General features: G+C 39.6%; 4 protein-coding genes across 4 annotated transcripts; 2 read left to right on the forward strand and 2 right to left on the reverse strand.

The window, feature by feature from the left end:
- Positions 1–89: 89 nt before the first annotated feature.
- Positions 90–14,938, reverse strand: LOC145453969 (tubulin polyglutamylase TTLL7-like). The gene is made up of 18 exons (XM_080331931.1): positions 14,268–14,938; positions 13,522–13,717; positions 12,454–12,612; positions 11,747–11,963; positions 11,081–11,245; positions 7,912–8,017; positions 7,790–7,850; positions 7,355–7,441; positions 7,160–7,295; positions 5,831–5,943; positions 5,673–5,769; positions 4,269–4,436; positions 3,389–3,516; positions 3,168–3,324; positions 3,021–3,101; positions 1,731–1,891; positions 1,479–1,673; positions 90–746 (listed from the first exon to the last, which is right to left on the reverse strand). Exons 1-18 carry the CDS (start codon positions 14,356–14,358, stop codon positions 629–631), a joined length of 2,436 nt encoding a protein of 811 aa, XP_080188057.1. The 5' UTR covers positions 14,359–14,938; the 3' UTR covers positions 90–628.
- A 671-nt stretch (positions 14,939–15,609) lies between these two features.
- Positions 15,610–21,059, forward strand: LOC145453971 (cell division cycle protein 20 homolog). The gene is made up of 12 exons (XM_080331933.1): positions 15,610–16,236; positions 16,842–16,945; positions 17,324–17,446; positions 17,805–17,959; positions 18,026–18,134; positions 18,197–18,393; positions 18,481–18,575; positions 18,903–18,984; positions 19,046–19,180; positions 19,254–19,379; positions 20,444–20,575; positions 20,634–21,059. The coding sequence occupies exons 1-12, from the start codon at positions 16,106–16,108 to the stop codon at positions 20,799–20,801; spliced, it is 1,557 nt and encodes a 518-aa protein (XP_080188059.1). The 5' UTR covers positions 15,610–16,105; the 3' UTR covers positions 20,802–21,059.
- Positions 21,060–23,879: 2,820 nt separating this feature from the next.
- LOC145453973 (tRNA-splicing endonuclease subunit Sen54-like) lies at positions 23,880–25,907 on the forward strand. Its single transcript, XM_080331935.1, has one exon. The coding sequence runs from the start codon at positions 24,394–24,396 to the stop codon at positions 25,789–25,791; it is 1,398 nt and encodes a 465-aa protein (XP_080188061.1). The 5' UTR covers positions 23,880–24,393; the 3' UTR covers positions 25,792–25,907.
- LOC145453977 (B9 domain-containing protein 2-like) lies at positions 25,672–26,705 on the reverse strand. Its single transcript, XM_080331939.1, has one exon. It carries the CDS (start codon positions 26,606–26,608, stop codon positions 26,081–26,083), a length of 528 nt encoding a protein of 175 aa, XP_080188065.1. The 5' UTR covers positions 26,609–26,705; the 3' UTR covers positions 25,672–26,080.
- Positions 26,706–26,905: the final 200 nt, after the last annotated feature.

Genomic DNA, 26,905 nt, shown 5'->3' on the forward strand with positions numbered 1-26,905 from the left:
GCCCAATGCATTGTGTTTCTAGGCAGATCTTTGCAACTAAATAATCAGTACACTGTTTACCCTGATAAAATATCAAATATCTGGCATCGTTCTGGATGATTGCAGTGTATTACATTGGTATCATCTTCCCCAAAAATATCATATGTGTCTACTATACTCTAAATTTGATTTGATAACCATTGTACAGTGGGCCAGTGAAAATAGATTATTTTTTTGCTAAATGTCGAATATAATGTAAGAAAAAAGAACTATAAAAACCTCTGAGGAACATACACAGTCATAAAGTTGCGTTCTCCGCTGCTATACAAGTATAACTAAGTCATACATAAATGTCGCATATTTGGCACGTTACCGACGGCACAGCTACTGTCAGATACAGTTATTACTTCAGAACAGTGAAAAGAGTAATAATTGTCAATCCATTGCAAGCTAAATGAAATATATTCTGTTGAAATTCGTAAGTGCGGTGAAAAAGATAACACAGTGCGATCTAAGGCAGAACTACCGCATGAGATGAAGAGCTTCACTAAAAAGTTCCCATTTGAACTAATTTACAATCTGCATATCGTGTGAAGGATATCGCTTCACCGGCACGCGCGGTACTCCGTGACGAGTCTGGAATAGGTTTTCACCACCTGTAGTTCTTTCCGCGCCATTCCCTGTACTTTTTCGAATATCCTATTACCGTTGGCGGACCGTCGCTCTGGCGTCGGCTAAATTCTGTTTGACGTGGCGAAAATGTAGATCTATACGTCAAAATAAAATAAAAGAATTATTGAATTTGGTAACCGAAGGCAAAAAAAAATATGAAAGTTTGACAAATACATGCAAGCCAAAGATGCAATACCTGAGATATGAGATAAGCAGATGTAGGAATCACAAGGCATGTCAAAACTACTTGAAGTGGAAGTGAAAATGAAAGATCTGACAAGAACGAAAGTAAGTAGCTTCAAAAAGTAGATTAAGTCGAAGGGTCACATACTTATAGCCGTAAATTAAAGGCAGCTGCTTTCAAAATTGCAAGATGTATCATTGCATCTAATGAAAATTGACTATAATGACACTAAAAACAGACGGAATCTTGGAAAATGTTTTGAGTTCCCGTTTTACCTAGGCTATTTCACTCATAAAAGTTACATGAATTCATTCTATATTTCGAAATTGTAAAAAGAGCTTCTTGGAGGCACAGACCTTTAATATACAATTGAATAGTATAATCTGAAGCCAAATATTTCCGGCTGTCAGCAACTAGTAGAGAATTTAAAAGAACATTTCATATCATCAATCGTATCACAAGATATGACATCACCGGCATGGAATTTCGAATAATCGTGGCGAAGAGAGCGCGTTCAATGTACTATTTTAGATTTAGATCCTTCTGTAGGCACAGAATTGGTTGGTACACATAACCACTTAAGTAACTAATGAAGCAGCAAAACACACTTGTGTACTGCTACCCCTACTCTTGCATTACTTACTTTCTGCCATACGCGTCCAGTCCGTCGCACGAAAACGAAGCCCTCAATTTGACAGGCTGCAATTCGACACCATGAGTGAACTGATATACAATCAACAAGCAGTCTTTGCACAGCTGTGCAACTCTGACAGATATGCCTTGGTCTGTGTGGGACATATTTTGCTTTCCGCGCGTCAAAGATTTTTCCCAGGAATTTCTTTGAAGAAATCTTAACTGAGTAATGAAAATATTGGAAATTTCGATCTTTAAATACCTAGGTGTCGTGAAACAGCTCCATAAGCCGTGCCCGTGACATGATAGCATCAGGTTGAGTACGCGATTGATGAGAGACGTTGTTTTCTGGTACTTTGGATCCGACGCCAACTGCTTGCAGTGGATGATACGATTGACGTTATGACGGACAATATCGATAACCTGGTCATGAGAGAGAGAGAGAGATCAGATTCATTTTCACCTGCACCATCGAGATGCTCTGACGATGGAGATTCGATACGACCTTCAAGCAAGGTCATCTAGTCTGCACCACCGTATTTTCTCCTCCATGCTATCCATGGATGTTGAGCGCCCAGCAGGATAGCCACGGATACCAGTTTTCGAGTCTTTGGTCTGACCCGGCCGGGGATTGAGCCCACAACCTACCGATCAAGAAGCCGGACGTATCACCATTACACTATCTCGCTCGACAAGAAAGACATCTCAGTATCAAATAATGTAACATGTGCACTGTGCTATCTGTGAATGATTTTATTTGCTGGCAACCTTTTGTCATGTGGAAAGTGTTCAATGATGAATTTGTGGATGGATAGTAGGATTGTAATAAATTCAAAAATTTCAATCATCTCTGGGTCGGCTTCTACCAGTTGGAATTAAGCCAAATTTAGTGTGCAGCGTTTCTTTAGGCAACCTGACAATTTAATCAGTGAATCCCCGGTATCCCCAGAATTTTTGAATAACCCTACTGGCCAGTATATCACTTAAACAGACTACACAGTGCCTCCGTCACAAATATTCTTTTTTATTACAAAAGGTGTCACCAGTTTTTAGCAAATAATGTAGGCATGATTTGTTAAAAAGTACAATTTCGAGCCCTCGATAACTTTCAGGGTACAAACATCGCTGGAAATTGAGTAAAATTTCCCAACCCTGTGCTGGTCAATACTGCATGCATAAAAATAGTGGGTACTTTCATATTTTTGTGTTGAAGCCCAATGTGCTGAGGTACATAAATTTAAATTGAAACCGCACTCACAAAAGTGTGTAACTATAGAATGAAATAAAGATACCGACAGGAAGTTAATTGCAGAACCAGTAGTTTTTACGTGTCTAAATATTTTTACAACCAGCAGGAAAAACTGGATAAGAGAATGATGCCGTTATAGTACGTTGTTCATACTGAACCACTTCCTATTCGCACTCACCAGATTTTACCGTTTTCATCAAACCACAACAACAGAAAAAAAATTCCCAACACATATTGAATCAGTAGGATAAGTATTTATTTTGAAATACTACTTGCATAACGTGCGTTACCATCAAAACATACCTTTTCTCTCTTGCTCGAGTCCAGCTTAACCAGCCAATAGGACGCCAGCTGGGATTTATGCACGGTCCAGTTTTCTGTCATCTAAACAAATTGATGATATCGCACTTTAAGTTTCCGTGATGTTTCCAGTGCTGACCAAATACTCACATATTGTAAAATGCTTGCGGTCTCAGAACTGGTTTTCCCCGGAAACCTCAACCTCAAATTTTCCAGCAATCTCAATGTTTCCCGGTCGATATCTGAGGCGTTCTCGTTCAACGTTAAAGGATGAAGGCTTTTTACATCCGCCGAATCAGAGCTGTCTCTAAAAACCGACGAAAAACAGATACGAGACTGTCGATTTTACGGAAAAGAACCAAATTCCTCACATTAGTGGACTTGATACGGCGGTACGCTCAATCCCAATACCTTGAAATTTGCCATCAGCTGTGGAAGGACGGCTACCGCCATAAAACTGCAAAGGTGAGTGTTTGTCTTCTTGGATTGTTGTTGGTATCTGAGTTGAACGGGATAACACATGAGACAACAATTGTGACAACTTCTTTCAGAAGTGAACTTCTATACATTTTCATTGTAGAAGTTTAAGTCATATTTATCATAATTAGGGGTTCTATTAATATTATCTGCATAACACACAATATATACTGTACAGTGAACGGCGATACAAAAGACACAAGATGGATAGGATTTAAAGGTACTCTTCGAGGTACAGACCTTCAATATACAATTGAATAGTATATTCATATTTAAAGAAACCCAAATATTTTTGTCTGACACTCGCCAAGGGTGATCGTCAGCAACTAGTAGAGAGTAAGTGAATATATTTAAGTGATGTCACCATGGTGGAGTAGTTTATAATAATTAGGCAATGCCTACGATAAGTTGTACAGAGATCGTGTTGCTTGTATCAGAACTTCATATAGAGGCAACTTATTTAGGCAAAAAGGATAGACAGACAGGCAGACAGACATTTTAATTCAACAATTGCAATCAAAATAAAATAAATTTTGGGGAGATATGATGGCTACAAGCTCCCGTTGATCTTCTAGTCAACTGCATTGATGGAGAATCAGATTTATGCAATAATAAGTCGGAAGCGGTTGAGCTGAATGTTAGCAAAAACTATATACCCACTCTTTGAAGATAATAGATTTGATTAAAAAATATCCTGGATTTTCAATTGAGTGACTAAAAAATTAGTTTACTAATTCCACTTGGGAAGGAAATCACTTCCATCATGACACTTACTTTCAATCTGAACGCTGCCGACGAGCTTGGCCTCTGCGGAACTTTGTGCGACAAAGCAGACCTTGGAGGTGAAGGTGTGGGCGAAGAGGATTCCTTTAGTTTCTTTACTTTCTTCTTTGCTTTGAGTTCAACGTCGAGCTCATCGATCATACTGATGACATCACTCTCCTGCAACGTAGCATCGGTTATTCTCTTAATTAATAACAAAGCACTTCTACTTTTATGGAGTACTCTAGTATGTTTTTCCTACTGTGCTACTATCTCAAGTGGTTATGATTTAGACAATTGACATATCTGCTTGGCAGTTTCGGCAAGATAGCGTAATGGTGAAGCGTCCGGCTTCTTCATCGGTAGGTCGTGGGTTCGATCCCCGGCCGGGTCACACCAAAGACCTGATTAGTAACGCTGGTATCCAATGTTCCCTCTAATTTTTGATGAGGCTGCGCACACTCCCCAACCCACTGCGCAGACCCTTGGACAACAGTGCGTAACGACTAAAAAAAGGTCATCACTTCGGATTTTTTGTGCGCAACTTGGATTTTCTGTGCGTAGAGACCGTGTCAGCACTGCGCATTTGCACAGCTTCTTAGAGGCAGCATTGCTGGTATCCATGACTTCCCCGCTTGGCGCTCAACATTACCAGCATAGCATGGAGAGGTGGTGCAAGACTTAGAAAGCGTTACAGGGCTTTTTTTGCACCTTCCTTGTCCAGCAGCATATGCACTCATGGTATGCATATGCACATCATCCACTCATGGTATGCATATGCACAGATCGCGTGTATGTATATCGTATATCATGAGTTTGAAATTTCATGCTGGTGGCGTCATATTTTGTGATACGATTGTTGATATAGAATGTTCTTCCCAATTCTCTGCTAGTTGCTGACGATTACCTCTGACGAGTGTCAGCCGAAAATATTCGGGTTCATTTCAATATGAATATACTATTCAATTGTATATTGAAGTTCTGTACCTCCAAGAAGCTCTTCAAATATCATGAGTTGTGTGTATATGCCGCAAAACATCAAAGGACAAAAATAAACAACGCCCTATTCCTAGTTTTCGGTGTTTTCGCCCAAAACTAGACCTAGAATACGTTCTATTTACTCGGAAATTGCGAGATTATTTATACTTTAACTTGAACTTTAACTTGGTTACGTTGACCACCTCACAACGTAACGTCAGGTTTGAGTTTGTATCACAGCAAAACCACATATTTCATTTCTATCACAAAATATTGGTAAACTCAAAGTGAAACTCATATCGACACTCAGACCATAATTAAGACCTGTGCGCGGCAAGACAATACATGGCACTACTTGAAGATCATATTCATCTGGTTAGTACGACGAATAATTGAGCATAATACAATCTATTATGAATACAATCCCGGAATGCTCACAGACTGATATCTGTGCAAGTCCAGCACATGTTTCTGATGCGTTTTGGAGGCGTTTGGAAGAAACACGCGGAACGATTCTCTGAGAAGATCCAAGTACCTGAAACAACGTAAGTATCGTACAAACGAGCGATTTTCGAATTACATTTCTGAGCAATTACTTGTTTTGAAGGTGGGTTTCGTACGAGGGAAAGAGTCGCGTGTAATTGTTCATGTGTTGATTTTCATGCTCCTCTCTGCTCCCATGTAATTTGGCCCAAAACAATTTTTCTTCCTGCGAAGTGAATTTGAAATTAGTACTTGAGAATGGTACTTACGTCAATAGTAATTCACATCAGATTTTGCGCTAGTTGTGAAGATGGATTTTTTAATTGGAAAGTAGTAGTATCAGATTGAATGTCAATATACGTTTTAACACTACTCAATGATTACTTTCTAGACTTCCATTCGCTACTTCCACTCGATAGAGTTGTGACATGTCTTGAAAATCACAACTTCAACTTGGCAATCGTGTACAATTTTGTGGCGTTCCTTCTAGTTCTACTAGATGGATAGCAGTTTGGATAGCAGATGAGTAAGCAGTTTTGGAAGGTAGTATATCTGCTGCCTCACCATTTCCCTACCGATTCAACTAGTTTGCTAGTCGGCGAGATATCGAATGAATATTGATTAATTGATCAAACGCAATCGGAGCTTTCGCAGTCGCATCAATGTATCAGTTTGAATATACTTGCAAACCCTTTTGATATTCCATTAAACTGCCGACCAGAGCAATACAAAGCTCCCTCAATCTAGTGCAGTGGTTCTCAAACTGGGGGGCGTTAAAGCTGCTGAGGGGAGGCGCGAAGCCGCCTGAGAGAAATGATGTTTCTTGAACTCGGACTGCGTTTAATTTGTGCTGAAACTTCCGAGTTTCAGCAGTGGCAATAATCCGATAAATAATAATCCGATTTTAAATGTCATAATTGCGTCGTACCATCCACACACTGATGCTAGATTTCGACTGATATCAAACCTTGCACTAATCAAGAAGATGTCCCTGAATGAATTGTACTTGGCAAATGCGTGTAGCTATGCCATTGTTTTTGGTACGTTTGAGCTAATCTCAAGTGGGGTAATAGATGGGATTAGGCACCAAAATTGCTAAAATATCTATATGCTACATGCTACCATTGCACAAGATTATGTTTAACAAAATATTCAACCCGAAATTATTTCGCGCTCCGAGTGATTTACCGCCAGCTCATAATTATTGTGTTGTGTGTAGTCCGAATTCCATATTTGAGAAGTAGTCTCAACGCTAACAGTCGTAGCACCTTCCATGCCACCAAACAATTCGTTGGGATTGCAAACATTCTGGTTGCTCTTTTCAATATTTTTTTACTATTACGATAAGGGGGCGCGCAATTTTTCACTGTCATCAAGCGGGGAGTTTGAGAACCACTGATCTAGTGGGTCATTTCCACACTGAGACGACAGAAATCTCTTACCAATACGCCTTTTCGTTTTGATAGAAGAACTTCTCGTGTTTGAGCTTCTGGACCTTTTGCTTCGTTACGTTGTTTGAACAGCCTTCGTTGCGAGTCTGCCTTCTGCTTAGCCATATGCCGTACCTTATCCCCTGGCCTGGGATGTACACAGCGAATGGAGAGCGCGTAAAATGAGGCGACGTAATTCAAAATTACTTTATATTAATCAAGTTCAACGCGTCCATGAGAACGCCGCTTTTAATCTCCATGTCAACGTTTTCGTCTGCAGTGAAACTTGGAGACCTGCACGGGAATGGGAACGACGATTGGGTAATCAGCAAAAGGAAATTGTTGATACCATAATATGCCTAGCCGTTGAAGCTTTTAAGCATTCGCAGAAGTGCAGTATCACTGAAATACTATACTACAGGAGATAAACCCGAGACCTGAAGGTAATCATGTAGGCGATCACTATTTGAGTAAAATATATTATAAATTCACAGTCGAGATTGCCAAGACTGGTCCAAATGAAGTCATGATAATTTTTTTGAGCATGCCAATGTGTGTTGCTCCGAAATCAGGCCGTACTGCCCTAACAGACAAACACAGTTTCCACGCGCAAGTAAATCTCCACCTGTGACGCCAACTAACCTGTTCACTTCCAGCAACCATGGTTTCAATTTTCTGTCCAGTAGAATATCAAATCCCAGAACTGTAGTCGGTAATGAGTAAGGATGATGAATCGTGAAGACAGCATGAAATTGAAATCTCACTTTCAAAGCATACGCTATCCGAATTGGGTTGCTGGCCTGGACGACTCGTCCTGTAGTTGTGAAGAAGGAACGGACTGGCAACTATGAGCGTCTTCATAACAACATTCTAGGAAAAAGATAGTACTATATAACTAGACAACGTACGATATAGCAAAAGCTTGAAAAACTAGTAGAAGATGATCGTTGCCAAACAATATTTGCGATAAACGCCCACAGTAATTTGCCAACAAGCAATAGGTGATGCTTGTGATACAGGAACGGATGTAATAATTTCTCAGGCTGTGACCTTGTGACTCGTGAACTGAATTACTCAGCTGCAATACTTCAACTTACGTTAGCATGGTGTATTGTAAGATAACTTTCCGACAGAACAGTTGAAGTAGGGAATAAAACACTTGAGAAGGTCTACAGCTACTCAAACAGGTTGTTTGGGTAGACATACCAGTTTGCATAACATTCTTACAGATGATAAATAGTGTCGTAAGTAGCAGGAAGTTATGTGCTTCATCAACCGAAATGACACGATGTGTATATGTTCCCTTAGACCAGTGGTTCTTAACCTTGCCACCAGCGCCCCCCAGGGGGCGCTGGTGAACTTGAAGGGGGGCGGAAACGCTCAGGGGGCGATATGGGGGGCGCTGGGCTCAGGGGGGCGGTATGGGGGGCGCTGGAGAAAAATGGCTTCGCAGTAGATGATGTGGTGATAGGACATATCCTTAATGAGTATTCAGAGCAAATTAACACCGAAAACGTCGTTACATATAGCCTTCAAAATACATATAGGTTTAATTGTCCATGAACGCCTAAATGACTGACACCGAATGTACCTGTCTTGGCAATCAGAACCCCAGAAGACGAATTCCATCTGGCAGGTAAAAATTATATGTCAGTAAGGAAATATCAATCTGAAATCGTTTGCGTCTTTTAGTTTAGTACGATTGGGCGACAGGTATATTCCTGTTGGACGATATCCCCGTTGAGCGATTCTATATTTTTTGATATTGCAGACAGGGGGTCACGAAATAACATCATGCAACGAAGTCATACCAACGGGTTCGCCCGCCCGAATATGTTTAATTATTAGTAACGGGCCCAACAGTTTCCAAGAAACCTCACAATGTTCGCTTTAAGTTTTGATGAGTCTGCGCACACTCAACAACTCACTGCGCTGACCCTTGGACAACAGTGCGTAATGACTAAAATAAGGTAATAACTCCGGATTTGTTGTGCGCAACGTAGATTTTCTGTGTGCAGAGACCGTGTCAGCACTGCGCGCGTGCGCAGCTTGGAGGGAACATTGCACCTCACTTAGCTCTACCGGTAAATGTGTTTACGTGAGCAGAGAGAGGATAAAAATTGATCTCAATTTACATGCAATTCCCGATGATATTGACCAATTCAATCATTAATTAGTGAAATTTTTCGCACTTCGCGCGAATAGGCGAGAATAGCTGCCTCAGTAAATGGACACGCAATGTAGATACCTAATAGGCTATCAGCAAATAGCGGACAGCCTAGTGGGGGTCTGGGAGTGAAGTCCCCCGGAAGTTTGGTTTATCACCCGATGGGGGCCCAGGACCAACATTTTTTGTTTGGGGGGGGCCTGTTACGGCCCTGGTAACGAATAATTGTACCTGCGGGCACGCCCGAATATGTTTAATTAATAATTACGTGCCCTGTATTTTCCTATACAACAGCTCACTCAGAGCTACTGGTAAATCTGATTACGTGGGCTGAGAGGATAAAAAGTTTATATAGCGACTTATATATGTAATTATCACCTATCCATTCATGCATTATGGAAAAGTTTGGTACTTAGGGCGACCAGGCCACACAAACTTTGCTGACCATCAAATCACGATATGGGGTTCGTGGGGGCGAAGCCCTTAGAAGTTCGGTTTATCACGCTATGGGTGCGCAAGGCAATCGTTTTTAGGGGGGTTAACGAAGTGCTGTTACGGCCCTCCCTCTTACTCATTGTCTTTATTACATTCCTTAAAATATGAAGTTGGGGGGGGGGGGGGGCGCTGGAGCACGATAATTTTTGAAAGGGGGCGCTGGAAGAAAAAAGGTTAAGAACCACTGCCTTAGACAATAATTACGACTGGGTCGATCCATTTAGTGATAGATATGTGTATTACATAACCAATTGACCATACACATTCCACCAGCATTTAAGGATGGCAGTAGCGTTATTTTCCCACAAGATATTATTTTTTTAGCTCAAAACCAGAATTTGATATTCGAATTGCCATTTGAAGAGCTTCTTGGAGGTACAGAACTTCAATATACAATTGAATAGTATTTTCATTTTGAAATGAACCCGAATATTATCGGCTGACATTCGTCAGGGGTAATCGTCAGCAACTAGTAGAGAATTGGAAATAACATTGTACATCAACAATCGTATGAGTGTCAGCCGAAAATACTCGGGTTCATTTCAATATGAATATACTATTCAATTGGAAATTGCCATTCCATTGTCACATAGTTAAGGTGTAAGACAGTCCTGATTTTTTTGTGGATAGCTATTGAGTCAGTATAACAAATATTACATTTTCAGAGTACTCAACCTTCAAGAATACTTGCACTCCTACTGAAACAGATTTTAAGGCAAAACTACATGGCTTTTACACTCTGTATTATGAAAAGTAAAAGTAATCTCGCGATGAGCTTGCATGAGTTTTACGAGTGAAATTTTGCAAGAACTGTGTGAAATACTATCACTATCATGATAACTGAATATATATTTTTGAAAGTTGCATGCTCATATGTCCACGGCCCCTCGGCGAAATCTAATCTTTTAAACTATTCAAGTACTATTCGAGGACTATCGTATTTTGGATATTTTTAGTGTCATCGGACAAACATTATACATCATTGAACTTAAATATCCATTGAATGATGTATACATATTGAAATTAACCCGAATATTTTTGGCTGACACTCATCAGGGGTGATCGTCCGCAACTAGTAGAGAATTGGAAAGAACATTGTATATCAATAATCCATTTTGTCACCACTTCTACTAGAGTAGCAACGCTAACCACTTCTGCTGGTAATCAACCCATATCGTGTTATCGACCGAGTTTCCTTGTGCTGGGAAGCCACAAACTGTCAGGGTCTGTCAACAGGCGTTACATAAAATATTAAAAAGTAAGACACTAACGGTAATCTGCCTCCACAGCAGTCCGGTGTTGCACCCGGCAGATTTCAAGGACTTCATGAGCGACAGTATGCTGCGTTTGCTGCCGCGGTCCGCGCCGTGATGCCTTTCGAAATTCTTGTTGCGCTTGTTCACCGAGTAATTGGTCAGGTGCATGAAAAACGAGCTCTGTGAATGAAAGAACATAATACAGAAGATGCATCTTAGTTGTTATGACAATTTGACCCATAAAAGTTTGCATAACTACTACTCCCAAACTACTTTCTACTTTAAAAAAATATGAATTGCAAAGACTAAGTAAGTCAGTCTAAAATAGTAAGACCAAAAATGAAAACTGGAAGTTGAAGTAGTCTATAACCACAACCCTTATGTGTAGTGCAGGTATGTAAAACCTACTTGAATACTCCAAAAAGCAGAATTAATTCACTACTAACCACCTCTAAATATAAGATCATGGAAACACCTCATAATTTAAAGATTCTATGTCCCACATTTTAATGAGCATGATTATAAACTGCATGTTCAAAGATAAACTATATATCTTTGGCAAGCGAAATATAAATTACATATATGTACCAAACTTTTGTCTAATTGAGGAACCAGTAATGGAACCAGACATTTCAAATCCACGAATGCAGCTGTCTTAAAAAAAATTTCGAAGACACCCACCATATTGTCGTGTGACGGACTGGTGTACTTTTCCGTGCCGAGACGAACCAAGCCATCACGATATATGAATGCTTTCAGCGGGTCGCAATGGGTCACCAGTACGTATATTCGCAGGTCGATTTTATAGCCGTCTAATACGTAAGGCTGGTCCAGGTACTCTTGCACTATCAAATTCTCGTTAGGAGGCAGTTGTGTCGGGTTTTGGAACAGATGAATTCTGCAATGTAGGTGCATTATGAGTAATGGAAATGATCGAAGGTGGTCAAGGTAGTCAGCATTACTACTAAAGTAGCAGTAACAATGTAAATCTCTACTGAATTACAAGTGGAAGTAGAATACGAAAGGTCTGAACAATATAGCGGTCTAACTAAAAAACTGTTCCAGTAGAAATGGGAGTTGTCCAAAAATGAAACCGCTTGATTAAATACCGCAATTATGCAAAATATACTTGGATACTCTGAAAAAGTGGAATTAATTTGGTAATGATTCACTCCACCTGTACAAAAAGACCAAAGTAAGTCTATCACAGTTTACAGTTGAACCTTCCGGCAATATATGGAGTCATATCATCATATCAATTGCTACATGATACGAAGCAAAATCAGTTATCAAAATATTCAAGAAATACCAAGTAAATTAATATAATTTTATCAGTGTAAGAGTTTCGAACCAACCACATATCAACATCGAAGAGATAATCTTCTTACCCATTTCCCATTGCACCATTTTGAGGTTTGGCAATGAAAGTAGATCTCTTCCCCTTTCTTTTGCGTTCTTTGTAGTGATTTAAAAGGAGATGGTACTCGGCTGGCATCACCCACGTCTCAGGTACAAAGTCAAACTCTTCGGGTCTGGACTGCGCGATTCTGTAAATTAACCAAGTTCACATTTCCCAATTTCGTTCACAGCAATGGCCTATTCATCTGGAACTATGTATTTGCTCCAGGGAAAATACAGAAAGTTGAGATTCATAATCCGAAGAAAAAATGGTCGTGGTGATGTCGTGGCGAACACTCACAAAAATTTTGACTGAGAAGAAGAGTAGCACTAAACAATTCCCACTGACTAATAAAAATCAGCTATTGTGGTTTAGCAAAAAGACAAATTTAACATTTTCTTGAGATTTCTACTAGAAATGAATTTGTTCGTGCAGCTCTACATTTGTGGTTTGAGATCTCCACTGATGTTTTGATTTTAGAATATTTATACTGCTAATAGAAAAGTTCTTCTTTGTACTCTCATCCAATTTTGAGATTTTTTCTTTCGAATAAAATTACATCGTATCTTAAATTGAGAGCGATTTTTATTTGTGAAATAGAAGTTGCATTGATAAAGAAATTAGGCAATATACCAGCGAAGGAAAATCAACCAACTATGGAGAATACTTTCGAAACGGTACCAACATATGCCATCCGGCCTGAATCATTCAAGACTTTGACCAGTTCCGGCAATTTAAGGCTGGGTTGTGCCATCCCAATATACTTTCGAAGGGCATGACTTCACCAGAGTACTTCCAAAACATATCAAAGTGTAGTTACACCACATTAACTACAGGTACTTTCAGCCTATAATGAAACCGACACTTCCACAACAATCTCACTTTTCCGGAATCCCACTCAATTTAGCTGCTGAATAATTAAACCACTCATGTGCGCTAGGCTGTATTATTGGCTGCCAATTTTATAGTTGAGTGACACTGACGGATGAATAATCTCATTTATTCAAATCCAATGTTCAAAAATGATTCAATAATCTTAGATCACTGATTCGCTCACTTCGACATATTTTTTGCCAGTAAGTCTTTACGACATATTGCTGCCATTCCCGGAAAATGGTTGATACGCTGGTAATTCTTCAATTCTTGCAGAGATTCGGTTTGGGCCATGGAATCGGTCCATACGAGATATGCAGTCTTGGCCGCTTCTTCTTTGTGCAAGCATTGCAGGCCGAACTCCTCTATGCTTTGTATGACTGCACAATTTATGTAATTTGATGAGAAAAGGTTTGTCGTTACTCGTACTTATGGAAGAGTGTTTAAAAAGTAAGTTATCGGGGTATGTTTTAATCACTTTTAGGAGTGAAATTGCCTGTATCACAGTAGTTCAATAAATTTCGAAGGCTATCAATACGTTTATCATTAGTCATTTGCCTCCTCAACCAAAACTACTTTTTGAAACATTGAGTACATTCTATATGTACTTTCCCTTTCAACTTTCACTTGAATTAGTTTTGATAGGTCTTAGCAATTGCAAGAACCAAGTTCTAATTTAAAACTGTTTCAAATATATTTCATTGAACTCGTGTATGTTCGAGATAATTTGTTGAATGAAATATATTTTGTTCTTTATTCATAATTATAGAAGCATCAATGTAGGGTACCTATTTGTTCATAATTATTGAAACATCAATGTACCGCAAAAAAATGTATCATTCAACGAATTTGACCTGACGATGTGCATATAATATGTAGATTAGGACCGAGATTGACCGAGAGGGAAGAGTTGAAAGGAACAATATTTACCCAGATTGTATTTCGTGCCGAAGACAGATGCGGTAGCGATACGTTTCTTTTTCCCAGGAATAGTGTCTTCGTCATCTGAGGAGTTCTTCATGTCTGCACTCCAGACACAGTGGCACGGACACAAAATTTATTAAATGGAGCGTCAGATCGACTAATGCTTCCTCATTATTTTTGTATTTATGTTCTACTAAACATGTACATTTGAAAAAAAGAGTAATGGCTCCGAGACTATGAAAGATTGATATGACCACAAATTCGCTTGGATGTGCGAATGGGAGGTCGGCGTAGAGGGCTCCAGAGTAGCAATGCATTCAACTCAAGTGAAAATTGTAATAAAACAGGTCTTAATCGAAATATGCTGCAGCTGTGGTTTCGTCCAAATACGGTACGATATATAACTATGAATGAAATCATAAATTTGTCTATGTGTGTACTGTACATTGCATTTGTACAGTTGTACAACACTATATAAATGTTCAGGACACTGTTAATTTGTTAGAGTAGGCTATAAATACAGTACAGGGAATACGGAGGAGGGATACGCTAAAGATGAAGATTAACGGAGCTTTATATATAGCTGAAATTGGCAAACTAGTAGCTAATTACTTCGTGTTGGCAATTATACTCGTTCTAAATATATTCTATTTCGCTACAATTAGATTTATCATATATAATGTAATTTTCGCTTCCATTGTCGCCTAGATACCTTTAATTTATCTATGTCTTATGTGCGCCCACTAACGCATTGGCGTTCATTCACTTCATTCACGACAGTTTGCATGTTCTCTGGAGGTCGCGAAGGAACTGACTTTTTGGTGAATATGTTGACCTTTTTAAAATGTTTCATCCAGTAGTCAGCGTCCAAATAGGCCGTGAGTCGGTCTGGGCGACGGTAGTGAACTTCTCTTTTTTTAGTAATCAGCTTACAAAATTTAGGGTCCCAGAGTATTCTCAAATAGGAAATTAGATCACAGCCATATAAAGAATATTAAAAAAAAAACTACTGAACTAGGAGGATGAACGAGGTCGTGGACGCAGAGAAGAAGGAGCCGAGATAAACCTCCAACACTTCGAAACACGCTACAACCAAGACTCGAATCTCAGTCTCGTGTATTTGGCGGCCTCGACAGTTTCTCATACATGCAGGAAACGGTACCACATTTAATATCGCCATGAATCATAGAAGCGCAGGGGAAGAAAAATTCCTATTTTAACATCAGTGAAAATCTCGTTTTGAAAGTACGCTCATAGAGAAAATCACGCGTGGTTGATTTCATTGCGTACGTTGTGACGCCAATATCGCGGCTATTTAAATTTCTCTGTCCGAAACTTTTTGTGTTGTGAGTGAGCCTTTTATCGATTTTGAATTGTCAATTGAAGGGACATGCGGCAACTGTTTAAAGGTTTAGGTAATATCCCAGGCTATCATACGGCATAAATAACGACTCTAGATCGGTACGATACCTTTATCCCGAAATTTCGAATTTCATTAGGCCTACGTATATACGCGCGTAACGCGCCTACCCCTACCGTATTATTTCATCCACATCCGGAATATCGTAAATGCTTTCCTTGGGCTATGTATCCGAAGAAAACCCAGATGCTTGAGCCCATCCGATTGATCTGAAATTGTCACATGTGTGGTAGAGATTGCTGACTTTGCTGAGGATTGTAGACACATTCATCATTTCTTCAGCGTTCAGCCAATGTAGCAAAACCTTTATTCCTCTATCGCTTGAATATTATAGTTCTTTACCAGTGTAAGCCCGCATGTACAATTCCAAATATTCTCAGATACCGCTGCATTGATTCTTACCTTTTATTATATTGAGGCAATTATGTCATCTCAGTTTGATTTTGAAAATGAGATTAACAGCCTTACCAAGCTGGATGCCCCGATTTGGAACGGGCCTATTCCTCGCTGGAGAAGGAAGGCTGAAACATCAGGATCCGCCAACGCAAGCTCAAGGTCTTTAAATTGATACAGCACTTTGCATCATTTTAGAATGTTTTTAGTAGGCCTATAAGCAGTATAGCATACAATTGATTCACCATACCTGAACATGAGTTGTGCCCCTTTTCCATCAAATTTCAGTGAAAGATTTTCTTGCTTGTTGTTAATGGAGCAACTTTGAACAAGTATTTTGAAATTGTATACTGTTCATGAATTTTAGAAGTAGCTTATACCTTTTGATAACTGAATAGTATATTCAATTGTATATTGAAGTTCTGTACCTCAAGAAATTCTTCAAATTCAAACATTTTGATAAGTTGACAATGTGGAAATTCATGAATGAAATGTGCCATAGGCCTATCGTTAAATTTGAACAAGACCGTGTCAAAGTTTTGGTAACATAATTTGTAACATGTAAAATAATATAATTCGTAACATTTGAAATTAGGTCATTAACATACAATACATCATCTTTTTAATTCTAAATCCACTTCCCATGAGTCAAATTGATTTGGGACTGCACAAAAGTAAAAATTTCACATCTCCAACTCGCAAAAATATATTTACAAACCGTAATCAGTCTTCCTATATACTGCCGCTGATTTATCGATCTCTTCCAGCTTCGTGTCTAGTCCTTTGAAGATATCGAATATGTCTTGTAGCAAGTCACCGACGTCGGGAATATTGACTTCTGGTCCTAACTCTTCAAAATGCCGCACTCCAGGTTGGTGAAAAGACTGAAAACACACGCTGCCCAACGGAACCTCCAATTTTTCATTTTCTTGTCAATTCTACCTCTATAAGAGGTGCTACTATTTATCTACACTTGCCAGCCTATTGCACAAAGTAAAAATGCTCGTTGTCTAGATCGCTATTCCACCCATGGATATTGTAATCCAATTGTTAACCGGAGTGTTGAGTAATGTTTGCAGTAATTTTGTACGTCTCTTATTATATTTCATATTAGATTGTGTTTTGTATTTATATTTTGCACATTGTTGCGTTGGCGGTAACTCTTACCAGTATTTCGACTGGTTTAAATATGTTACATAATACAGCAAATGATCCTTTTCCATGTGGACTTTAATGCACATTTCTTAAGGTGCTATCAATACGCCGAATCGAAGTCAGAATTCATTCAAAACTCCCAGCCGCGGTGATCGCTACATTCCTAACAGAGGTGCTATGGATTTTGAGAAAAGCAAGTTTAAACTTCTGGCACAAGGTAAATATGTGGCTATTTTCAAACAAGTGACTGTGGTCAGCCTTACCAGTTGTGGCATAACAGAAGCTACCAGTGTCTTCATACTGTGTGACATCGCTGATATTCTGATTTCATGAGCCAAAGATGTCCCGACCAAGTTCATGCTGTAGGAAATTGATTTGCCTCAATAATTATTATGGATTTATATCCTTCAGAACTGCGAGTTCGGCTCACACTCTTCTTCCACATAAACTCAAAATTCGATCACATTTCAACCAAAATACACTTTTTCGTCGGATCTAAATCCAACTTGATATGGTGATGGCGCTAAGCCGTTAATAAATGTCTATTTTGATATATTTTATCCGCTCGCATACAGATGATGCAGTCGATAATAACTGCAGTATCAGTAACGAGGAATACAAGAAAGCGTTGAAAGAAAACCTTGTGGGCGATCACGGAGAATCCGAAAATAAAATATTGGCATTCAAAGACAAGGCTGTGCCCATGGAAGGATATCAGAATTCCAGCAAGGTCGTGATTTCCTTTGATTCACCGTGCAGTGCATGCTATAGTAATACTTTATCTTTTCTATTACAGGTTTTGTACAGCTCCACTAAGAAAAGCCAAGCTAACAGATCAAAATCCAGACACATCCCTACCAATCCAGATAGGATTTTAGACGCACCGCAACTGCTTGATGATTTTTGTAATACTCTCTGATGCGTTGTGTACTTCTGATGTTATTCTATCTGTATTTACGTCTACCAGATCTGAACCTCATCGACTGGAGTACTACGGACCTTCTAGCCGTTGCACTTTCCGAGAGTGTGTATCTTTTCAATTCCACCACCGGCGATATACAACTGCTACTGAGCTTGGAGAACACGGATGATTACATCACGTCTCTCCGATGGGTGCCTAACGGCCGACACATTGCTGTTGGCACTAGCAACGCCGATATACAGGTCAGAACCATGTCCCATTGTGTTTGTTTTCGTGTAGTACTTACGGTCTGTTTTATTTTTGTTTCATGATCATTGCATATATGACAGCTTTGGGATGTAACCGCGATGAAAAGACTGAGAAATATGCACAGTCACGCTAGCAGAGTTGGTTCGTTGTCTTGGCGGGATGCGATTCTAACAAGGTAAGGGATACTCGGCGGGCATTGAATTGGTTGTTGTTTGTATATTTATGACATCATGAGACTGCCATCTTCAGAACCTCGCGGGCTAAATTTTGTATTACCAGTGCAGGAAAAGCCTCAATATTAATTTTGGTAATTGATGGTATTTTAAAGTTACTGAAATGGTTTGAAATGTCGCCACCTTTTTATTCATATCGTTTTCTCATCGTTAGCGGGAATTAAAGCAGTGTCCTTTGAATTAGGCACTTCTCTGTGGTGTTTTACCAAGATTCCAACTTCTAATGTATGAATACAAACCAAATGTATTAGTTCCGAATGCTTTTGCAGCGGCTCTCGTGACGGTCATATTCAGTTCCACGATGTGCGAATTGCTTCTCATTTGGTACATTCTTTTGCTGGTCACTCTCAGGTTTGTCATTTTTGGTTTCTGTTTAGTTGTCGTACTAATGTGAAGTGACAATGTTCTGTAGGAAGTGTGTGGGCTGGAATGGTCTCCCGATCAAAAATTTCTAGCGAGCGGCGCTAATGATAATTTGGTGAATATTTGGGACGAGAGAGCGCTTCAGCCTTTATATTCGTTTACGGAACACCAGTCCGCTATCAAGGTATGTGGATTGGGAATGAGATCTTGAGTCCCTTTTTCAATAGTATTTACCAATTGTGTTTTTTTAATAACAGGCTCTTGGCTGGTGTCCGTGGCAAACGCACGTGCTTGCCAGTGGCGGCGGCAGTGCAGACAGGCACGTTCGATTTTGGAATTGCTACACCGGAACTATGATCAATGCAATCGATACTAAATCTCAGGTAGGTTCTACTTCCTTGGAAATTGCAATAATGCTTAGAATCACTGTCGCTGAGGAGCAGCTCCGTTTACTAGTTATACGACATGGCACTAGTAATAGCAGGGGTGTGCTGTGCAATCGATGTCCTGTAGAAGTGCCTATCTTGAGCACACCTCAATTGGACCAAAAATAAAGGCACACAATCACCAAAATATCGTTATACGGCCTTCTTTCATGAATATTTTTGACAAAATCTACTCTACTACTAAATTTACTAAGCTACCTTGAATATGCTCGTCAGGGGCAATCGTCAGCAAGAAGAAGAGAATACAAAGTATGTCAACACTCTTGGTTTTCTCAGGCGCACGCTTAGCTAGCGCTATTGAAACTTACTGTTCCTTCAACATTGCTACGATTAGCTTGTCCAGAAGTTTGTTTGGCACTCTGTAAGATTATTGTGATGTGTAGGGCAAGTTTTAGCATCTTTTTTTTACAGCTTCCGGCAGCTAAATGCTCTGAGGTTATGTAGTATGGTGTGTTAAGCTGTTTGGAGGAATCTTATATTGTAACCTTTCTCCATTTTTTTCATGCCACTTTTTCGATTTTTCATGCCACTTTTTCGATTTTTCATGCCACTTTTTTCGATTTTTCATGCAATTTTTTGCAACTTTTTTCGATTTTTCATGCAACTAACTTTCTACTGGAAATATTTGACACTATATGTAAGTAGATCGCTTGATTATTTCCTTTCTGATTTGACTTACATTCTAGCTAGACTGACGACAGTTATATTTTCATTGGGTCAACTTTTTCAGGCTATTGATTTTGCTGAAGTTGCCAACACTGACTTTTGCTACAGCACCTTACATACGGATTGATTCGAGTATTTCATGCCCTAATAATTTCAAGTGACTTCTCCATAAATGCGACTTTTTAGTGAAAAATAAATGCTACTTTTTACTGCAACTTTTGTGAAAAAAATATGCAACTTTCTGCAGATTTGAATGCAACAAAAACTTGCCCTAGTGATGTGTTACTTAGCTTTAAAAGGTCTGGAAGTCTACTTACAAATTCTTTCAAACCCAGGTGTGTGCTTTGAAGTGGTCGACCACAACGAGGGAGTTGGTGACGTCGCACGGCTTTTCTCAAAACCAAATCACTATCTGGTCGTATCCCTCCATGAAAAGAATGCAGGACTTGATGGGGCATACCGAACGGGTAATATAGATACAACGGTAAACAATTGTTCATCTTGCAGCCTGTGTTTGGTTTGCAGGTACTCTATCTCGCTATTAGCCCCGACGGAAAGACAGTATGTTCTGGTGCTGGTGACGAAACATTGAGGATGTGGAAATGCTTTGACGTGAAGGGCTCGAAAGGACAGTCGTCTGGCTCGCAAAAGAGTGGCGGCAGTAAAGTGGCGCCATGTTTTGCAATAAGATGAATATAGAATGGAACACTGTTTTGATTTGTGACCGCATAAACTCACACATTTCGCTAAAAACTTGTATACCACGATGGATAAGGCTGGAATCGGCTGTGAGATAAGCTCGCTATTTTATCGCTACTAGTTGAGGAGCCAAAGTCGGTTCACCGTTATTGCCTGTAAAGCAGTCTTCTGCCGGTTGGCAGCCTGTGAATGATGGATCGAATTTCATCTGCCGTAAAGCTGTCCGTGATGAATAAATTCTTCTGACACGTATCGTGGAGTTGAAGTGGGTTTGCTTTTTTTTTCAATATTCTGAGCAATTGTGACTGATAGTAGGATATTGCATGAGACGTGACGGAAGGGTCTCCGCGTTCGTTGTGGTCGTTGCATAATTCATGTATTTAAATGGGCTGTGCTTTTCGACGGTGTCCGAAGTCGTAGTTTTGCTTCAAGTATCAGCAAAATTTCAGGTGGTATTCTGGATCGGGGAGCACCATAGATTGTTCGAAATTGAGATGGGTTTCAGAGCGCCGTTAGCCCTTGAGGGTGAATACGTTATTTTCTCGATAGTGGTGTGACAAGTATTTTAACATTTGCAAATGGTTTCCATGCTAAGATACGGATCTATAAAAACTTGAATATAGCGTGAGTAAAGATCTGATTTGCGAGAACGGATGATGATCGTGTGGCTACCAATGATGTGAGACTAAGAAAACCTGAAGTGAGCATATTTAGGATGTAGCGAAAGGATCTTAATGTCATGAAGTCAGTTGCAGCCTGAATGGAGAATTGTTGCATCAAAAAGGACCGCACATAAAACATATCGTTGAGAAAACGCATTAATACTAAAAACTAACTTCAGTAGCACTAACAATAACTATAAGAAGGAACATGACACAGGCAATAATCAACTATGAGAGGAAAACGTCAGCGATTGATGATCTCAGATATTATACGCAACCCAAAAGAGTGACGTAATGCGGCATTTACATCAGCTGATTCGTATCGATTTGTACTTATATAAGCCGAGTCAGAAGCGGCAGTGTGATGTTGAGCCAAAGTGACTTTGGGTTGAGCCTGCCGTGTGTCAGTCACGTTTCAGTTTTCTCAACGCTGATAATTACATGAAGACGGCCGGGAAGAGGTCATCAATGTCAGCAAATTCCAGAAGGCATTCAACACTAGAACGCAACAGTATGGATTATTAGTGACCTCCTCAACTACTAGTTTATTTCTGTATAGATGTTCGACGGGAACATTAGAGGGATGACTTTGTGTAATCCACACTTAACAATAGTATTAGCATAGCAATTTACAGTTTAGTCACATTGCCCGGTTGTGGTGACCCTGTATGGAATCGGTGTCATGTGCTCACGCTATGCTTCATTATTTTTTATTCAATAACTTCAACTTGGAAAATCATCGCTGCTCACATGTTATATCAGGCAAAATGTACCGAGATTCCAGTTGGTGACTACATGCAAATCTATCTAAACACTATACTTTATGCCTTTCTGTGTGACTAAATAAAAAAATCAAAAGTGATAGTAAGTACCTCAAGTCCCGTAATCTGGAACTAACAAAACAGAGTGGGTATGTCCAAGAATACTAAGACTAAGTAGTGTAAGCTGACAAATTCATTTGAGTAGGCCTACTGGTCTAGTATTAGAATTTTGTTTCTGACTACCGCTGATAGTTACTGACACGTACACAAGAGCTGCAGAAGGGGCTTGATCATGTTAGAATGAATCATGCATATTAGGCTAACGTGAAAATTTGCAAAGGATAAAACATAGACAGCTATTTCAAAATTAACACTTTTGTGTTAATTGCACCGTGCGATCATCATTGCTACCTATCAATTTTTTAATGGTCACATGGGAATGATTTAACTGTCGCTGTGGAATATGTTTTACGATGTCAATTTGTAGTATCATTTTCATTACCATCGGTGTCAGAGTTCTGTGAAAAAAAGTAGGCCTATGTCTAACGTTTCGAGTTGGTTTATCAAAAATATCTATAGTCGGGGTCGTTTGTAAAGTACCATACCAATTCTACAGCCCAGGTAACAGCTGCCATTTATTATGAGCAATTTCTACTTCCAACTGACTAAAATCTCATATTAGTTTTCAGTCTGTCTTTACGTCATTTTGTTTAATTGATCTTTTCCGCTTGTCCATAAATTAATTTCTTAGTTTCTTTTGACTATTGTTTGTCGCACTGTATCATATTGGTATAGCTTGAATCTGTTAATCTTGCTTCCTTTCCTCCTTAGTGCCAATAACTCACCGGTCCAGAAGTCTCTTGAGATGAATGAAAAAATCGAATCTATTTCTAATTCGTTTTGAATTTTCCAAGATGTTCAAGTTGTACAATATTTGTCTGAGTATCATCAGCCTATATTTATGATATGTATAATAGTATAAACCACTTTGCTAACATCATAGAAGTAACTTCATGGCTTTAACTACAATATTACGAAGGTTGTCACTGTTGTTCAATTTGTTATTATCTCAATGTAACTTCTTTATGATATACATTCTCCACAAAATTCAAGTCGTAAATACTTCTTATCAGTCATAATTTTCATTTTAATAGTGTATGCAATAATGGTTAACTGGGCAGCAGTAGCAGCAACATCTCTCCCGTTTGTTGGAGGTTTTGCTGGCAGCATAGCTACACAGAAAGAAGTCAAAGACTGGTACAAGACTATCAAGAAGCCTAGTTGGACACCACCAAACTGGGTATTTGGGCCAGTTTGGTCAGGCTTATATGCTGGAATGGGATATGCTTCCTTCCGTGTCTATGATAGCCTTGGAGGATTCAATGAGAAGAGTCTGGTGCCTCTTGGACTTTACGGTAGCCAACTTGCTCTAAACTGGGCATGGTCGCCAATCTTTTTTGGTATGCATAGTTTGAAATGGGGATTGGTGGAAATTCTAGCTCTTGACGCAGCGGCGATAGCGACAGCTGTTGCCTTTTATAAAGAGGACAAAGTAGCTGGACTGCTGTTTGTGCCATATTTGATGTGGTTGAGTTTGGCTTCATCACTTACAGCGTGGATATGGAAGAACAATAGTGAAGATAAAAAGGAATAACTTCTTATTGAAATGGATATATTGGAATGGATTGTACAAAAATATTGTATTGCAAATAGTAACATTTAGTTAAATTCCTTAACTGCCATTTATGTGTCCACAGTAGTGGAAGATCAAATAACATGAATTAACATCTACTGACACTGTTTTCAGTTCGCACCTCAGGTCAAGATCATAACTGGATGAAGTAATCTCATGCGACTACCTTGTGGTTTGAAAGTATTTCTACGGAATGATAATCTGAGATTCTGAGTACATGATTTCGTAATATACACAATATGATGTGGTATGCTATTTGACGCTTGACTAAATAATCTCGCAAGATAATTCATGTACAGTGCATTGATTCAGCTTCACCATTCCACCAATGTTTCTTGCGATGTCTTTTGATCATGTTATTGTCAGTGTTGTTTCAAGTACCCTTGATGGACATATATTGAATTTGTGCCATGACTAGTATTTTTCATATCTGTAATAGCTTGCGTAATCAATGTGTTTGTCAAATTTGAATGCAGACATTTAAAGCCTGGTATAATATCATGCCTAGTTCCGATGAGGAAGAGTTGAAAAATGTAGAGATTACCAAAGCACGAAAGATATTATCTTGGAGGCCATGTTCTCGCGCTCAACAGCTTCCCTCCAAAGGCGGTCCAAAATTTTTTGGTCATACAGGAGCTGGTTTTGAAATTCAAAAAGTTAACGATCAGTTGAAGCAGTACGATAACGTACTGTATTCACTGAAGGTTCGAAAGTCGTCGAAATTAGGAAGAGCGGAATGGTTGGGAGAATACGGATTAGCCAAAGTTATAAAACAGGCAAAATTTATTCAAACTATGGGGCATCATGAAAAGGGATTTTTTGCGCTTTACCCGGAAGAAGCACTGTTTTTGTTAGACATAGGGGACATAGAATTGACACTCATCGATATTCCATTATCGCTACAAGAAGCTTTCTCAGTCACTCTAGCTGAAAACAACAATTGCACGTTAGATGATTTCACAACGTTCTCAAATCTGGTCAAGCGTGGCTACATCGTTAGAAGACATGGAATTCCATTGGCCAAGGCCAAAACAAAGAAACACAGACACCCATCAGACGGTCAAACACCAAGCACATCTAAGCATCCAAAATTAGATGGCACAATTGACATAACGCGTGATGCAGCATCAGATGAGCAAATGGACTGTACTACATCAAACAAACAACGTGATTTCCGAAATTGGTTTATCGGCAATCCTGAATACAAGATATCACCAGCCAGTAACCTTTCACATGCACAGCAGAAAGCGGCCGATCAACCTGAGGTTAAGTTTCCAAACATGGTTGACAGAACAAACAGTGTTTTACCTGCTCCACCTCGAGACTTGCTACCAGCTGGCATTCCATCCCAAGAACACTGTATACATGATACATGGTTTCAAAGAATTGAACGGGACAATAGGTCCAATTTGAAAGCGCATCACTCTCACAGAAGCGTTGCCCAGAAAGCGAAGAACTGGTCCGAGTATAAAGCATTGCGATTGGAGGAACGAAGTATGTTACAAGACGTGGTCAACTCATGGGAGGTTAAACCGTTGCTGCTACCCGGAACTTGTTCTGTAAGCGAAGGGCTCCAGAAAATCCGAGGAAGTGTGCCCCCTGCGACACGAAGTAGAGCAGGGGCCTGCAATTTCAAACTACGATTCAACGTATATGAAGCGGGAACTGCTCCTTTTAAAAAATCAAACCCAGGTCCTGCAAGTTTTGTTGTTGTTGTGACTAATGTCCACGCCAAACCACCAACCTCGTACGATATATTACATTTATTGAAAATAGCCAAGGGCGTACCGTTAAAGTTTGCAGTTGTGGACGACGGAGAAGTCTCATTTTATGAATTTGAAAATGCAAATATACCAATCATTCATTAAAAATCTTCAAGTGACTGAATAAGCTTGAGATGCATCCAATTTTTTACCCAACACAACTTGACTAGGGTAGTCAACTTACACATACTTTACCAAATATACCAGTTTAAAATCATCAAGTGTTGTGGGTTTACTGCTGAGGTCAGCACATATAGAGTTATAAAAGCACAGGTGTCCTGATGTACCGCAAGGAATTACTATAATGGTCCACTACATACATAATGTTCGCAACATAGTGATGATAGCCTCTCAACAGAGGTGGGATACTTCATGCGAGTAATGCTGGGAACGCTCAAGATTCTATGCCAAACTTATCAAAATTTCTCAGTATAATGCTTAGCTGAACGTGGACTTTGCCCATCGCCGTTGTGTGTAGCTTATATCGATCAGCTCCACTGTATATCAAATCTGGATTTTTCAGTTGCAGGCATCCTCCCACAAAATACTGCATCAGCTCCTCTTTCAATGTACCATTTGGTTTCCATGTGGTACATTCAATCGAATGTAGCCCGGGAGATGACGGTATGTGTGCAAAACCATACGCGTAAAGTTCATTTCTGCCAAATCCGTCTTGGTGCCATACTTGTACATGAAGTCTCGGCCAACCTTGAAGTCCTTTTGTAGCGTAATGAAGATCTATCGGGTGACACCAAGCCGCGAATTCTTCGTTTTGAGGATTATCGACTTGTGTTTGGCCCTCTTTATTTCCGGCAAGAAGTTTCCATGCCCCACCAGCGTGAATCCCCCACTTACAGAATAATCGATGGTCTGGAAATTCGCTGCCGCCAGACAATTGTCCGATCACATGCACCTCGGCCATTGACCAATTTGCCTGCGTTTATCTAAAAGGAATACAACTCATCACAGACAGAAGTGCGCTGGATACGCAAGTCAAGTCAACAACAAAATAGTAACCAAAACTACTCGAGCGTTTATCTTAATTCTAGCTGTTCATTGAGTTAACCCTAAACTATGCAGTTACGTTTATTGATGCAGAGACTGCGATGCGAATATAGCCATCTTGGAGCGTGTGAGAGTCATAATTCGATAATTAAAGTTATAAAACTAAAATATGTCGATTGCAAGCATATTTTAATAGGTTTATATTAATACAACG

The sequence above is a fragment of the Botryllus schlosseri genome, chromosome 13 (genome assembly GCF_051294905.1).
Source record: "Botryllus schlosseri isolate E-star chromosome 13, Bs_hap1, whole genome shotgun sequence".
NCBI classification, from domain to species: Eukaryota; Metazoa; Chordata; class Ascidiacea; order Stolidobranchia; family Styelidae; genus Botryllus; species Botryllus schlosseri.